Source organism: Triticum dicoccoides, chromosome 7A, assembly GCF_002162155.2.
Source record: "Triticum dicoccoides isolate Atlit2015 ecotype Zavitan chromosome 7A, WEW_v2.0, whole genome shotgun sequence".
In the NCBI taxonomy this organism is placed as follows: Eukaryota; Viridiplantae; Streptophyta; class Magnoliopsida; order Poales; family Poaceae; genus Triticum; species Triticum dicoccoides.
The window spans coordinates 147,366,356-147,380,954 of NC_041392.1; the positions used below are offsets into that span (position 1 = coordinate 147,366,356).

Here is a 14,599-nt window from a genome sequence, read left to right on the forward strand (position 1 = left end):
TATTATTGCCTCTAGGGCATATTTCCAACAGTCTCCCACTTGCACTAGAGTCAATAATCCAGTTCACATCGCTATGTGACTAACACTCAAGGTCACATCCCCATGTGACTAACACCCAAGAGTTTACTAGAGTCAATAATCTAGTTCACATTACCATGTGATTAACACTCAATGAGTTCTGGGTTTGATCATGTTGTGCTTGTGAGAGATTTATAGTCAACGGGTCTGAATCTTTCAGATCCGTATGTACTTCACAAATTTCTTATGTCATCTTGTAGATGCAACTACTACGCTACATTTGGAGCTATTCCAAATAACTGTTCTACTATATGAATCCAGTTTACTACTCAGAATAATCTGGATTAGTGTCAAAGTTTGCATCGGCGTAACCCTTTACGACGAACTCTTTTACCACCTCCATAATCGAGAAAATTCCTTAGTCCACTAGTTACTAAGGATAACTTTGACCGCTGTCCTGTGATCCATTCTTAGATCACTCTTGTACCCCTTGACTGACTCATGGCAAGGCACATTTCAGGTGCGGTACACAGTATAGCATACTGTAGAGCCTATGTCTTAAGCATAGGGGACGACCTTCGTCCTTTCTCTCTATTCTGCCGTGGTCGAGCTTCAAGTCTTAACTTCATACCTTACAACTCAGGCAAGAACTCCTTCTTTGTCTGATCCATCTTGAACACCTTCAAGATCATGTCAAGGTATGTGCTCATTTGAAAGTACCATTAAGTGTTTTGATCTATCCTTATAGATCTTGATGCTCAATGTTCAAGTAGCTTAATCCAGGCTTTCCATTGAAAAACACTTTCCAAATAACCCTATATGCTTTCTAGAAATTCTACATCATTTCTGATCAACAATGTGTCAACAACATATACTCATCAGAAATTCTATAGTGCTCCCACTCACTTCTTTGGAAATACAAGTTTCTCATAAACTTTGTACACACCCAAAATCTTTGATCATCTCATCAAAGCATACATTCCAACTCCGAGATGCTTACTCCAGTCCTTAGAAGGATTGCTGGAGCTTTGCATACTTATTAGCATCTTTCAGGATTGACAAAACCTTCCGGTTCTATCACATACAACCTTTCCTCAAGAAAATCGTCGAGGAAACAATGTTTTGACATCCTATCTGCAAGATTTCATAAATAATGCAGTAATCGCTAATATAATTCCAACAGACTCTTAGCATCGCTACGAGTGAGAAAGTCTCATCGTAGTCAACTCCTTGAACTTGTCGAAAAACATCTTAACGACAAGTCGAGCTTTCTTAATGGTGATACTTACCATCATTGTCCGTCTTCCTTTTAAAATCCATATGTACCTAACAGCCTTACGACCATCAAGTAGTTCTTCCAAAGTCTACACTTTGTTTTCATACATGGATCCTTTCTCGGATTTTATGGCCTCGAGCCATTTATCGGAATTCAGGCCCACCATTGCTTCTCCATAGCTCGTAGGTTCATTGTTGTCTAGCAACATGACTTCCAAGACAGGATTACGTACCACTCTGAAGTAGTACGCATCCTTGTCATCCCACGAGGTTTGGTAGTGACTTGAGCTGAAGTTTCATGATTACTATCATAAGCTTCCACTTCAATTGGTGTAGGTGCCACAGGAACAACTCCCTGTGCCCTGCCACACACTAGTTGAAGAGATGGTTCAATAACCTCATCAAGTCTCCACCATCCTTCCACTCAATTCTTTCGAGAGAAACTTTTCCTCGAGAAAGGACCCGATTCTAGAAACAATCCCTTATTGCTTTTGGATCTGAGACAGGAGGTATACCCAACTGTTTTGGGTGTCCTATGAAGATGCATTTATCCGCTTTGGGTTCGAGCTTATCAGCCTGAAACTTTCTCACATAAGCGTCGCAGCCCCAAATTTTTAAGAAATGACAGCTTAGGTTTCTCTAAACCATAGTTCATACGGTGTCATCTCATCGGAATTACGTGGTGCCCTATTTAAAGTGAATGTGGTTGTCTCTAATGCCTAACCCATAAACTATCATGGTAATTCGATAAGAGACATCATGGTATGCATCATATCCAATAGGGTGCAGTTATGATGTTCGGACACACCATCATACTATGGTGTTCTAGGCTGTATTAGTTATGAAACAATTTCCACAATGTCTTGATTCTGTGCCAAACTCGTAATTCAGATATTCATCTCTATGATCATATCATAGATCTTTTATCCTCTTGTCACGACGATCTTTCAACTTCACCCTGAAATTACTTGAACCTTTCAATAATTCAGACTCATGATTCATCAAGTAAATATACTCAACATCTACTCAAATCATCTGTGAAGTAAGAACATAACGATATCCACTACATGCCTCAACACTCATTGGACTACACACATCAAAATGTATTACTTCCAACAAGTTGCTTTCTTGTTCCATTTTACTGAAACGAGGCTTTCAGTCATCTTGCCCATGTGGTATGATTTGCATGTCTCAAGTGATTCAAAATCAAGTGAGTCCAAACGATCCATCTTCATGGAGTTTCTTCATGCATATATGCCAATAGACATGGTTCGCATGTCTCAATCTTTTTTTTTTCAAAAACGAGTGAGTCCAAAGATCCATCAACATGGAGCTTCTTCATGCGTTTTATACCAATATGACTCAAGTGGCAGTGCCACAGGTAGGTGGTACTATCATTACTATCTTATATCTTTTGGCATGAACATGTGTATCACTACGATCGAGATTCAATGAACTATTCATTTTAGGTGCAAGACCATTGAAGATATTATTCAAATAAACAGAGTAACCATTATTCTCCTTAAATGAATAACCGTATTGCGATAGACATAATCCAATCATGTCTATGCTCAACGCAAACACCAAATAACAATTATTTAGGTTTTAATACCAATCTCGATGGTAGAGGGAGCGTGCGATGCTTGATCATATCAACCTTGGAAACACTTCCAACACATATCGTCAGCTCACCTTTAGCTAGTCTCCGTTTATTCCGTAGCTTTTATTTCGAGTTACTAACACTTAGCAACCGAACCGGTATCTAATACCCTGGTGCTACTAGGAGTACTAGTAACGTACACATTAACATAATGTATATCCAATATACTTCTATCGACAGTCTTCTCATCTACCAAGTATCTAGGGTAATTCTGCTCCAGTGGCCGTTCCCCTTTATTACAGAAGCACTTAGTCTCGGGCTTGGGTTCAACTTTGGGTTTCTTCACTTGAGCAGCAACTGACTTGTCGTTTCATGAAGTATCCCTTTCTTGCCCTTGCCCTTCTTGAAACTAGTGGTTTCACCAACCATCAACAATTGATGCTCCTTCTTGATTTCTACTTTTGTGGTGTCAAACATCGCGAATATCTCAAGGATCATCATATATGTCCCTGATATATTATAGTTCATCATGAAGCTCTAGCAGCTTGGTGGTAATGACTTTGGAGAAACATCACTATCTCATCTGGAAGATCAACTCCCACTCGATTCAAATGATTGTTGTACTCAGACAATCTGAGCACAAGCTCAACAATTGAGCTTTTCTCCCTTAGTTTGCAGGCTAAGAGAATCGTCGGAGGTCTTATACCTCTTGACGTGGGCACGAGCCTGAAATCCCAATTTCAGCCCTCGAAACATCTCATATGTTTCGCGACGTTTTAAAATGTCTTCGGTGCCTCAACTCTAAACCGTTTAACTGAACTATCACGTAGTTATCAAAATGTGTATGTCAGATGTTCGCAACATCCACAGACGACGTTCGAGGTTCAGCACACTGAGCGGTGCATTAAGGACATAAGCCTTTTATGAAGCAATGAGGACAATCCTCAGTTTACGGACCTAGTCCGCATAATTGCTACTATCATCTTTCAACTAAATTTTCTCTAGGAACATAACTAAACAGTAGAACTGAAGCGCGAGCTACGACATAATTTGCGAAGACCTTTTGACTATGTTCAGGATAATTAAGTTCATCTTATGAACTCCCACTCAGATAGACATCCCTCTAGTCATCTAAGTGATTACATGATCCGAGTCAACTAGGCCGTGTCCGATCATCACGTGAGACGGACTAATCAACATCGGTGAACATCTTCATGTTGATCGTATCTTCTATATGACTCATGCTCGACCTTTCGGTCTCTTGTGTTCCGAGGCCATGTCTGTACATGCTAGGCTCGTCAAGTTAACCTAAGTGTTTCACATGTGTTCCGAGGCCATGTCTGTACATGCTAGGCTCGTCAACACCCGCTGTATTCGAACGTAAGAATCTATCACACCCGATCATCACGTGGTGCTTCGAAACGACGAACTTTCGCAACGGTGCACGGTTAGGGGGAACACCTTCTTGAAATTTTAGTGAGGGATCATCTTATTTACTACCGTCGTTCTAAGCAAATAAGATGTATAAACATGATAAACATCACATGCAATCAAATAGTGACATGATATGGCCAATATCACTTTGCTCCTTTTGATCTCCATCTTCGGGGCTCCATGATCATCATCGTCACCGGCATGACACCATGATCTCCATCATCATGATCTCCATCATCGTGTCTTCATGAAGTTGTCTCGCCAACTATTACTTCTACTACTACAGCTAACGGTTAGCAATAAAGTAAAGCAATTACATGGCGTTGTTTAATGACACGCAGGTCATACAATAAATAAAGACAACTCCTATGGCTCCTGCCGGTTGTCATACTCATCGACATGCAAGTCGTGATTCCTATTACAAGAACATGATCAATCTCATACATCACATATCAATCATCACATTCCTTTTGGCCATATCACATCACATAGCATACCCTGCAAAAACAAGTTAGACATCCTCTAATTGTTGTTTGCATGTTTTACGTGGCGGCTATGGGTTTCTAGCAAGAACGTTTCTTACCTACGCAAAAACCACAACGTGATATGCCAATTGCTATTTACCCTTCATAAGGACCCTTTTCATCGAATCCGATCCGACTAAAGTGGGAGAGACAGACACCCGCTAGCCACCTTATGCAACTAGTGCATGTCTGTCGGTGGAACCAGTCTCACGTAAGAGTACGTGTAAGGTCGGTCCGGGCCGCTTCATCCCACAATGCCACCGAATCAAGATTGGACTAGTAACGGTAAGCATATTGAACAAAATCAACGCCCACAACTACTTTGTGTTCTACTCGTGCATAGAAACTACGCATAGACCTAGCTCGTGATGCCATTGTTGGGGAACGTAGCAATAATTCAAAATTTTCCTACGTGTCACCAAGATCAATCTATGGAGTCATCTAACAACGAGGAAGGAGTGGATCTACATACCCTTGTAGATCGCGCGCGGAAGCGTTCAAGAGAACGGGGTTGATGGAGTCGTACTCGTCATGATCCAAATCACCGATGATCCTAGCGCCGAACGGACGGCACCTCCGCGTTCAACACACGTACGGAGAAGCAACGTCTCCTCCTTATTGATCCAGCAAGGGGGGAGGAGAGGTTGATGAAGATCCAACAGCACGACGGCGTGGTGGTGGAAGTAGCGGGATTCCAACAGGGCTTCGCCAAGCGCTGCGGGAGGAGGGAGATGTGTCATGGGAGGGAGAGGGAGGCGCCAGGGCTTAGGTGTGGCTGCCCTCCCTTTACCCCACTATATATAGGGCCAAGGGAGAGGGGGGGCGCAGCCTTGGCCCTTCCTCCAAGGAAGGGTGCGGCCAGGGAGGAGTCCATCCTCCCCAAGGCACCTAGGAGGTGCCTTCCCCCTTTAGGACTCTTCCTTTCCCTTATCTCTTGGCGCATGGGCCTCTTGGGGCTGGTGCCCTTGGCCCATATAGGCCAAGGCGCACACCCCTACAGCCCATGTGGCCCCCCCGGGGCAGGTGGACCCCCTTGGTGGACCCCCGGACCCCTTTTGGCACTCTCGGTACAATACCGATAATGCGTGAATCTTTTCCGGCGACCAAAACAAGACTTCCCATATATAAATCTTTACCTCCGGACCATTACGGAACTCCTCGTGACGTCCAGGATCTCATCCGGGACTCCGAACAACTTTCGGGTTACCGCATACTAATATGTCTATAACCCTAGCGTCACCGAACCTTAAGTGTGTAGACCCTACGGGTTCAGGAACCATGCAGACATGACCGAGACGTTCTCCGGTCAATAACAAATAGCGGGATCTGGATACCCATGTTGATTCCCACATGTTCCACGATGATCTCATCGGATGAACCACGATGTCGGGGATTCGATCAATCCCGTATTCAATTCCCTTTGTCTAGCGGTATTGTACTTGCCCGAGATTCGATCGTCGGTATCTGATACCTTGTTCAATCTCGTTACCGGCAAGTATCTTTACTCTTTCCGTAACACATCATCCCGTGATCAACTCCTTGATCACATTGTGTACATTATGATGATGTCCTACCGAGTGGGCCCAGAGATACCTCTCCGTTTACACGGAGTGACAAATCCCAGTCTCGATTCGTGCCAACCCAACAGACACTTTCGGAGATACATGTAGTGTACCTTTATAGCCACCCAGTTACGTTGTGACGTTTGGCACACCCAAAGCACTCCTACGGTATCCATGAGTTGCACAATCTCATGGTCTAAGGAAATGATACTTGACATCAGAAAAGCTTTAGCATACGAACTACATGATCTTGTGCTAGGCTTAGGATTGGGTCTTGTCCATCACATCATACTCCTAATGATGTGATCCCGTTATCAACGACATCCAATGTCCATGGCCAGGAAACCGTAACCATCTATTGATCAATGAGCTAGTCAACTAGAGGCTTACTAGGGACATGGTGTTGTCTATGTATCCACACATGTATCTGAGTTTCCTATCAATACAATTCTAGCATGGACAATAAACGATTATCATGAACAAGGAAATATAATAATAACCAATTTATTATTGCCGCTAGGGCATATTTCCAACAAATATGCCCTAGAGGCAATAATAAAGTTATTATTTATTTCCTTATATCATGATAAATGTTTATTATTCATGCTAGAATTGTATTAACCGGAAACATAATACATGTGTGAATACATAGACAAACAGAGTGTCACTAGTATGCCTCTACTTGACTAGCTCGTTAATCAAAGATGGTTATATTTCCTAACCATGAATAAAGAGTTGTTATTTGATTAACGGGATCACATCATTAGGTGAATGATCTGATTGACATGACCCATTCCATTAGCTTAGCACCCGATCGTTTAGTATGTTGCTATTGCTTTCTTCATGACTTATACATGTTCCTATGACTATGAGATTATGCAACTCCCGTTTACCGGAGGAACACTTTGTGTGCTACCAAACGTCATAACATAACTAGGTGATTATAAAGGTGCTCTACAGGTGTCTCCAAAGGTACATGTTGGGTTGGCGTATTTCGAGATTAGGATTTGTCACTCCGATTGTCGGAGAGGTATCTCTGGGCCCTCTCGATAATGCACATCACATAAGCCTTGCAAGCATTGCAACTAATGATTTAGTTGTGAGATGATGTATTACGGAACGAGTAAAGAGACTTGCCGGTAACGAGATTGAACTAGGTATTGAGATACCGACGATCGAATCTCGGGCAAGTAACATACCGATGACAAAGGGAACAACATATGTTGTTATGCGGTCTGACCGATAAAAGATCTTCATAGAATATGTAGGAGCTAATATGAGCATCCAGGTTCCGCTATTGGTTATTGACCAGAGACGTGTCTCGGTCATGTCTACATTGTTCTCGAACCCGTAGGGTCCGCACGCTTAAGGTTTCGATGACAGTTATATGAGTTTATGCATTTTGATGTACCGAAGTTTGTTCGGAGTCCCGGATGTGATCACGGACATGACGAGGAGTCTTGAAATGGTCGAGACATAAAGATTGATATATTGGAAGCCTATATTTGGATATCGGAAGTGTTCCGGGTGAAATCGGGATTTTACCGGAGTACCAGGAGGTTACCGGAACCCCCCGGGAGGTATATGGGCCTTAGTGGGCTTTAGTGGAAGAGAGGAGAGGTGGCTAGGGCTGGGCCGCGTGCCCCTCCCTCCTAGTCCGAATAGGACAAGGAGAGGGGGGGCGCCCCCTCCTTCCTTCTCTCTCTCCTCTTTCCCCCTCCCAAATCCTATTCCAACTAGGAAAGGGGGGAATCCTACTCCCGGTGGGAGTAGGACTCCTCCTGGCGCGCCCTCCTCCTGGCCGGCCGCACCCCCCCTTTGATCCTTTATATACGGAGGCAGGGGGCACCCCTAGACACACAAGTTGATCCACGTGATCATATTCTTAGCCGTGTGCGGTGCCCCCTTCCACCATAGTCCTCGATAATATTGTAGCGGTGCTTAGGCGAAGCCCTGCGACGGTAGTGCATTAAGATCATCACCACGCCGTCGTGCTGGCGGAACTCTTCCCCGACACTTTGCTGGATTGGAGTCCGGGGATCGTCATCGAGCTGAACTTGTGCTAGAACTCGGAGGTGCCGTAGTTTCGGTGCTTGATCGGTCGGGCCGTGAAGACGTACGACTACATCAACCGCGTTGTGCTAACGCTTCCGCTGTCGGTCTACAAGGGTACATAGATCACACTCTCCCCTCTCGTTGCTATGCATCACCATGATCTTGCGTGTACGTAGGAATTTTAAAATTACTACGTTCCCCAACAGTATCTCTTTCCACCTTTTGTCAACACGCCATTCATCTCACAAAGATCAGAATGTATAAGCTCTAGTGGCGCCAAGTTTCTTGCCTCTGCAGTCTTACGTGACTTGCGAGGTTGCTTAGCTTGCACACATACTTGGCACTTGGAGCCTTTGACAGTAGAGATTTTCGGAATTAAATTCATATTGGCTAACCGCGTCATGCAACCAAAGTTAATATGACAGAGTCGTGAATGCCAAATATCAGACTCATTATTGTGGCAAACATTATTAATAACTTTAGTGCAAATATCTGACAAAGATAGGCGGAACAAGCCTCTGCACTCATAGCCTTTTCCAACAAATTGTCCACACTTAGAAATTACAACTTTATTGGATTCGAAAACCAACTTAAAACCATCTCGACATAAACGGGAACCGCTAACGATTTTTTTATTGATGGACGACACATGATGAATGTTCTTCAGACGCACAGTCTTCCCCGAAGTAAACTTCAGATCGACCGTACCAACACCTCGAACGATGGCATGTGACCCGTTCCCCATCAGCATGGGTGAAGTCCCTGTTGCCTGGTAAGAAGAAAACATGGAGGCGTCAGCACAAACATGTACATTGGCACCAGTGTCAATTAACCAATCAGGGGATTGAAATACTGAAAGGATGGTAGGAAAAATACCATACCCTGATTCCTTCATATCAGTATCACCGATGACAACATTAGCGGACTTGCCACTCTTCTCATGTTCGCGCTCCTCAAAGCGGTTAGGACACTTCGGAGCCCAGTGATTAGGATCACCGCAGACATGGCAAAGTCCCTTCCCCTTCTTATGAGAATTCTTCTTGAAGTTGGTAGAATGTGATGGCTTGTTCTTTGTATCAAACTTGCCTTTGCCCTGAGTTTTGTTCTTATTATTTTTGAACTTGTTGGGCTGGGAGTTCTTCTTCTGTACCATGTGGGCACTAGAACCTCCCTCAGCAACTCGAGCATGTGTGTCCTTTGCTCTCGCCTTCTCTTCAACATCAAGAGTACCAATGAGATCCGCAACGGAAAACTCCTGTCTCTTGTGTTTCAGGGAAGTAGCAAAATTGTTCCACGAAGGTGGAAGCTTGGCAATGATGCCTCCGGCAACAAATTTGTCCAGCAACACACACTTGAAGTACTCAAGTTCTTTTGCGAGCGACTGTATCTCATGAACCTGCTGTACAACAGGGCGCTCATCAGTCATCTTGTAGTCACAGAATTGCTCCATGACGTACAACTCGCTGCCGGCGTCCGAGGCACCAAACTTGGCCTCGAGCGCAGCCCACATGTCCTCGCCGTTGTCAAACGACATATACGAATCCACAATGGAGTCATCAAGAACACTCAGAAGAGCGCCTTTAAAGAGAGTATCGATCTTCTCAAAAGCTTCCAGCTGTGCTGGATTAAGATCGCCCTCAGGCTTGCCCTTGGTGGCATCATAGCAGCCCATGGTCTGAAACCAGTAGACTACTCTCGTGCGCCACCTCTTATATTGCGCCCCCTTAAAGGCAAGCGGCTTCAGATGCGCAGCAAAACCACTCGGAGTAAATTGCCTATAATCAGGTTTTTGGATTGTTGGAAATATGAGCAAATTACTACGAGATTTAATCCGAATAAACAGAAGATAAATCATGACCACATCAGCAGAGATTAAACTAATCATGCGAACTAGCATAGCAGATGAACATATCACATCTAGGGTACATACTAGAAGCATGAATTCTACCACGATCTCGAACAGGAAGGATAGAATCACATACGGTGCAGCGGGTGCAGCACCGCCGGCGTTGACGTTGTCGCCCATGTCATCGAGGACGAGGTTGCCGAGGTCGGGGAACAAGTCGTCGTTCGTGAAGTCGTCGCTGCCAGCAGTCGCGCGAGTGCGCTCCCCAAAAACCTGATCGCCCCTCTCCCGTACAGGATCATGAGAGGCGGGGTTTTGGAGGCCTGCTGTCCCTTCTCGCGGTGCACGCCGGAAGGAGGGATGGAGAAGACTTGCTTGGCGGCGCAATGATCTGGAACGGTGGTGAGAAACCATACGAAGCGGCGGCGGCTAGGGTAGACGTCTACCTGACTATATAGTGCGGGTCGGGTAGGTCGGGGGAGTAAACCCCACGTCCGAGTCGTCACGATCCAAAAGAATCGAAAACGGTTCAGTAATTAACGCGTTCGTTAATTATTAATTAATGACTCATTGCACCTCGTGACGAGGCGTGGCGTGGCGAGCGAGGAGGAGCGCGTGTGTAGGTCTCCTCTTCTCATGCTCATACAAGTAGTAGAAGAGCTCACCTTATAAAATGGTGCAACTCTCTCTCAACTTCCAGGGTGGAACTAAACTTTAGGAGGTGTTTGGTTGGATGATTTCTGCCCGTCACCTGATTACAGCGTGATCTGAAAACGTTATGCGCGTTTGGTAACGCAGCACCGTAATCGGCTCCCACCGTAAACGAGTCCCGTCACACTTGCGCTCGATACCGCCCACCCCCCACCGTAATCAAGTTGCGTTACCGAACCGAGCCCCACTCTTTTTCCTCGCCTCCCCACAATCCTCTCCGCCTCGTCCAAAGTCGCCCGTCAGGCTGCCCCGATCCCTTCGCTTTATTAGCCACCGGTTAGTGCCACCACTTCCCTCCTTCCAGTCGCCGGAGATGCCTCCATGGCCTGCATCTTAGTGAGGAACCCCATCGACGCCGACAAGGACGGGCTTGAGGATGACCCCTTCTTATCCCTCTTCCTTGGAACCCCCACCCCCGATCTGCTCGCCGGCCAAATTCCTTTCCATGATTTGTTTATTGCTCAAGTTAATTGTCGTCAAGATCATGTTAGCTTGTTCCTGACTTCGATTCTATGAGATGTTTTGCTTTTTGCAATCTGATTACACAGCAGATCATGTTAGCTCTGTAACTTGATACCTTTACATGCATGAAACAAACAGAAAAGCAAATGCTCCTATTACGCCGTGATTCCACCTCTACCTGATTCCATTACCAGTCCCGCTACCTTTGGTTGTACCAAACACATCCTTAGTCTCACTCACTTCACTCACATGTATGCATGAATGGACCAAAAGAATTTCAGAATTTTAGTTGAGCTTTGAACCAAAGCCTACTAGCAAAATTCCAACACCATGTGCTTTGGGAGCAACCAGGTGACATTATGCACGTGCATCCATTGAAACTTAGTTCGGATGGACAAAATGAATCCTACTTTTTGTAGTGAAAATTACTAAATCCTTGGCAAAATTGTTCCAGCACACATCTATATTACGTATTCACCAAACATTTGATTTGTCATTTTTCCAATAAGAATACTGCTTTTTCGAGAGAAAACAGTACAGTACTAGTATTAGGTATTTCTGTTCTGAGCAAAACTGTACTCCCTCCATTACTAAATATTTGTCTTGGTAGATATTTTAACAAGTGACTACATACGGAGTAAAATAAGTAAATCTACATTCTAAAATATGTCTACATACATTCGTGTATGGTATCCATTTAAAATATCTAGAAAAACAAATATTTAGGAAGGGAGGAAGTACTATTTAGGTGCGAAATTACGAATTGAACTTCCGCCAGTAGTTTTTTTTCCCCGAGGCAAACCAGTAGATTCCAGCAAAAAGGGAAACTACTGCCAGAAGGAACTACTGGGCCTAGCAATTTAGAGCCCAATTCTTATCAAATGACGACCAGAAATAGGCCCACGGCCTGAACCACCAGCGCGGCCCACGACTTGAACTACCAGGGCAGCGCAGGGGCGTCGCAGGTTTAGTACCACCTCGCGAACGGGAGGAGGACGCAGCCGAAGAGCCACCTATATAACAGGCGCCTTGGCCAACGTTGCAAATCACTTACCTGGACGGGGTCAACAGCCGATCAAGAAGAGCTGTGGCCTAGATCAATGGCTCACATTGCACCTTGTTGAGTGCGTTGGCCTACCATCTCCCTACGGGGAGAGTGGACGTCATAATTTGTGCTAGAGGGGGTACGCGTTCGCGCGGCCCCTGCCAATCTTTGAAAATTAAAATTCGGTCCTTGGCAGCGATTGTTTGTGCTTCTCTGTTGCCCCTGCCGCTCTTCCAAATTTCTCGTCCTTGCACTGCCTTTTACGATGGATGTTTGGCAGCTACATGGCCCATAGTACAACACACTTCTAAACTACCGTACAGAATAGCCTAAGCCTTAAAGTACAGACAAGCTAAAATAGAACACACGATACAGATTAGCCACTACTAGTAGAGGCCAATAAAATAAGAGACACTGTCACCGCCATGCATAGTGTAGTGGTACTAGAGGAGATGGCATGTCACGCTGGGAAGCCGTTGACTGCATGCGTAGGTGCGGAGCGTTTAGGCGATGTCGATGGAGCGGACGTTGCGCTGCTTCTGGGCTTGCTCGTCCTTGGGCACGACGACCCTGAGCACGCCGTCCTGCATGGTGCACCGGATGCCGTCCGCCTTGGCGTTCTCCGGCAGGCGGAACCGGCGCATGAAGGACCCGAAGCTGCGCTCCACGCGGTTCCACGCGTCGCCCTTGTGCTCCTCCTCCCGCGTCTTCTCCCCGCTGATCTTGAGCACGTTGCCGTCCTCCACCTCCACCTTCACGTCCTCCTTCCTCACCCCTACACGCACGGCAGGTCGGCAGCAGCATCAATGGATCAGATGGAAAGCTTTTCTGCGAGGCCACCACCTCAACCATAAGGACACGGGACACCACGTACTTACCGGGTATCTCCGCGGAGAAGATGTGCTCCTTGTCGTTCTCGTGCCAGTCAATGTTGGTGCGAGCCATGGCGGTGGCGTCGTCGCGGCTGCCGCCTTCGCCGCCTCGGCGGCCGGCGTCCAAGGGCCAGGAAGCGCCGAAGGGGTCCCAGAGGTCGGAGGAGAAGGGGTCCATCCCTCCCCGGCCACCGCCGAACCAAGGCATGAGCGACATGGCTGACACGCACGGTGGGTGTTTGGTTGGCACTATGTCCCACGAGACGGATATGCTACCAGGCTGTTTGTGGTGGCAAGAGCGCTTTCTCCTGGGCAGTTTTATAGCACTCCAAAGCGCTTGCATACATGGCCGCGTGGAGCATCGGCTTGACACGTTCGCTGTGTACGTGCCGCCCGCGTGCACAGGTGTTGCCGCAGCGACGACTCTTGTGATGCTTGCCGCTGGCCACTCCGGCCGCGGCGGCCACCAGATCCCGGTGCGCGCTGGGCGCGCCCTCGCGCCAAAGAGCCATGGGGCGCTCGCGCTCGTCCAGATCCACCGGCGGTCGACGTTGGTGCCAGTCGACGTTGGTGCGAGCCATGGCGGTCGCGTCGTCGCGGCTGCCGCCTTGGCGTCCGGCGTCCAAGGGCCAGGAAGCACCGAAGGGGTCCCAGAGGTCGGAGGAGAAGGGGTCCATCCCTCCCCGGCCACCGCTGAACCAAGGCATGAGCGACATGGCTGGCTGACACGCACGGCGATGTTTGGTTGAAACGATGTCTCACGAGACAGATATGCTACCGGGCTGTTTGTAGTGGCAAGAGCGCCTCCACCTGTGCGGTTTTATAGCACCCCAAAGCGCTTGCATGCATGGCCGCGTGGAGCATCGGCTTGACACGTTTGCTGTGTACGTGCCCGCCTGCGTGCACAGGTGTTAGCCGCAGCCACGACTCGTGTGATGCTTTGGCGTGCGACGAGGCTGCCTTGGCAGTTGGCACCGCACCTACATCTGGCGTGCATGCACCACAGTGGCGCCTGGCGGGGTTGCGGGTTGCCACTTGGTGAGACGAGATACTTTCTGTCCGTGTCATGCATTTGTACGTGGTCGAGGCCTACGGTGGTAAAACAGTGGACTCTCTAATCGGATCGAATGGTTTAGACGTGTTCAGCCATTCAAACGGGGCGTATAAATCCTTCAAGTGGACACATTTTTCTCGT

At 46.8% G+C, this 14,599-nt stretch overlaps 1 protein-coding gene and 1 non-coding gene across 2 annotated transcripts; one reads left to right on the plus strand and one right to left on the minus strand.

Moving 5' to 3' along the window:
• The first annotated feature begins 12,533 nt into the window (after positions 1 to 12,533).
• On the plus strand, positions 12,534 to 12,694 carry LOC119334981. The gene has a single exon (XR_005161674.1). It is a non-coding gene; the product is annotated as a U1 spliceosomal RNA (small nuclear RNA).
• On the minus strand, positions 12,671 to 13,865 carry LOC119331028 (17.4 kDa class I heat shock protein-like). The gene is made up of 2 exons (XM_037604195.1): positions 13,411 to 13,865; positions 12,671 to 13,307 (listed from the first exon to the last, which is right to left on the minus strand). The coding sequence occupies exons 1-2, from the start codon at positions 13,745 to 13,747 to the stop codon at positions 13,036 to 13,038; spliced, it is 609 nt and encodes a 202-aa protein (XP_037460092.1). The 5' UTR covers positions 13,748 to 13,865; the 3' UTR covers positions 12,671 to 13,035.
• Positions 13,866 to 14,599: the final 734 nt, after the last annotated feature.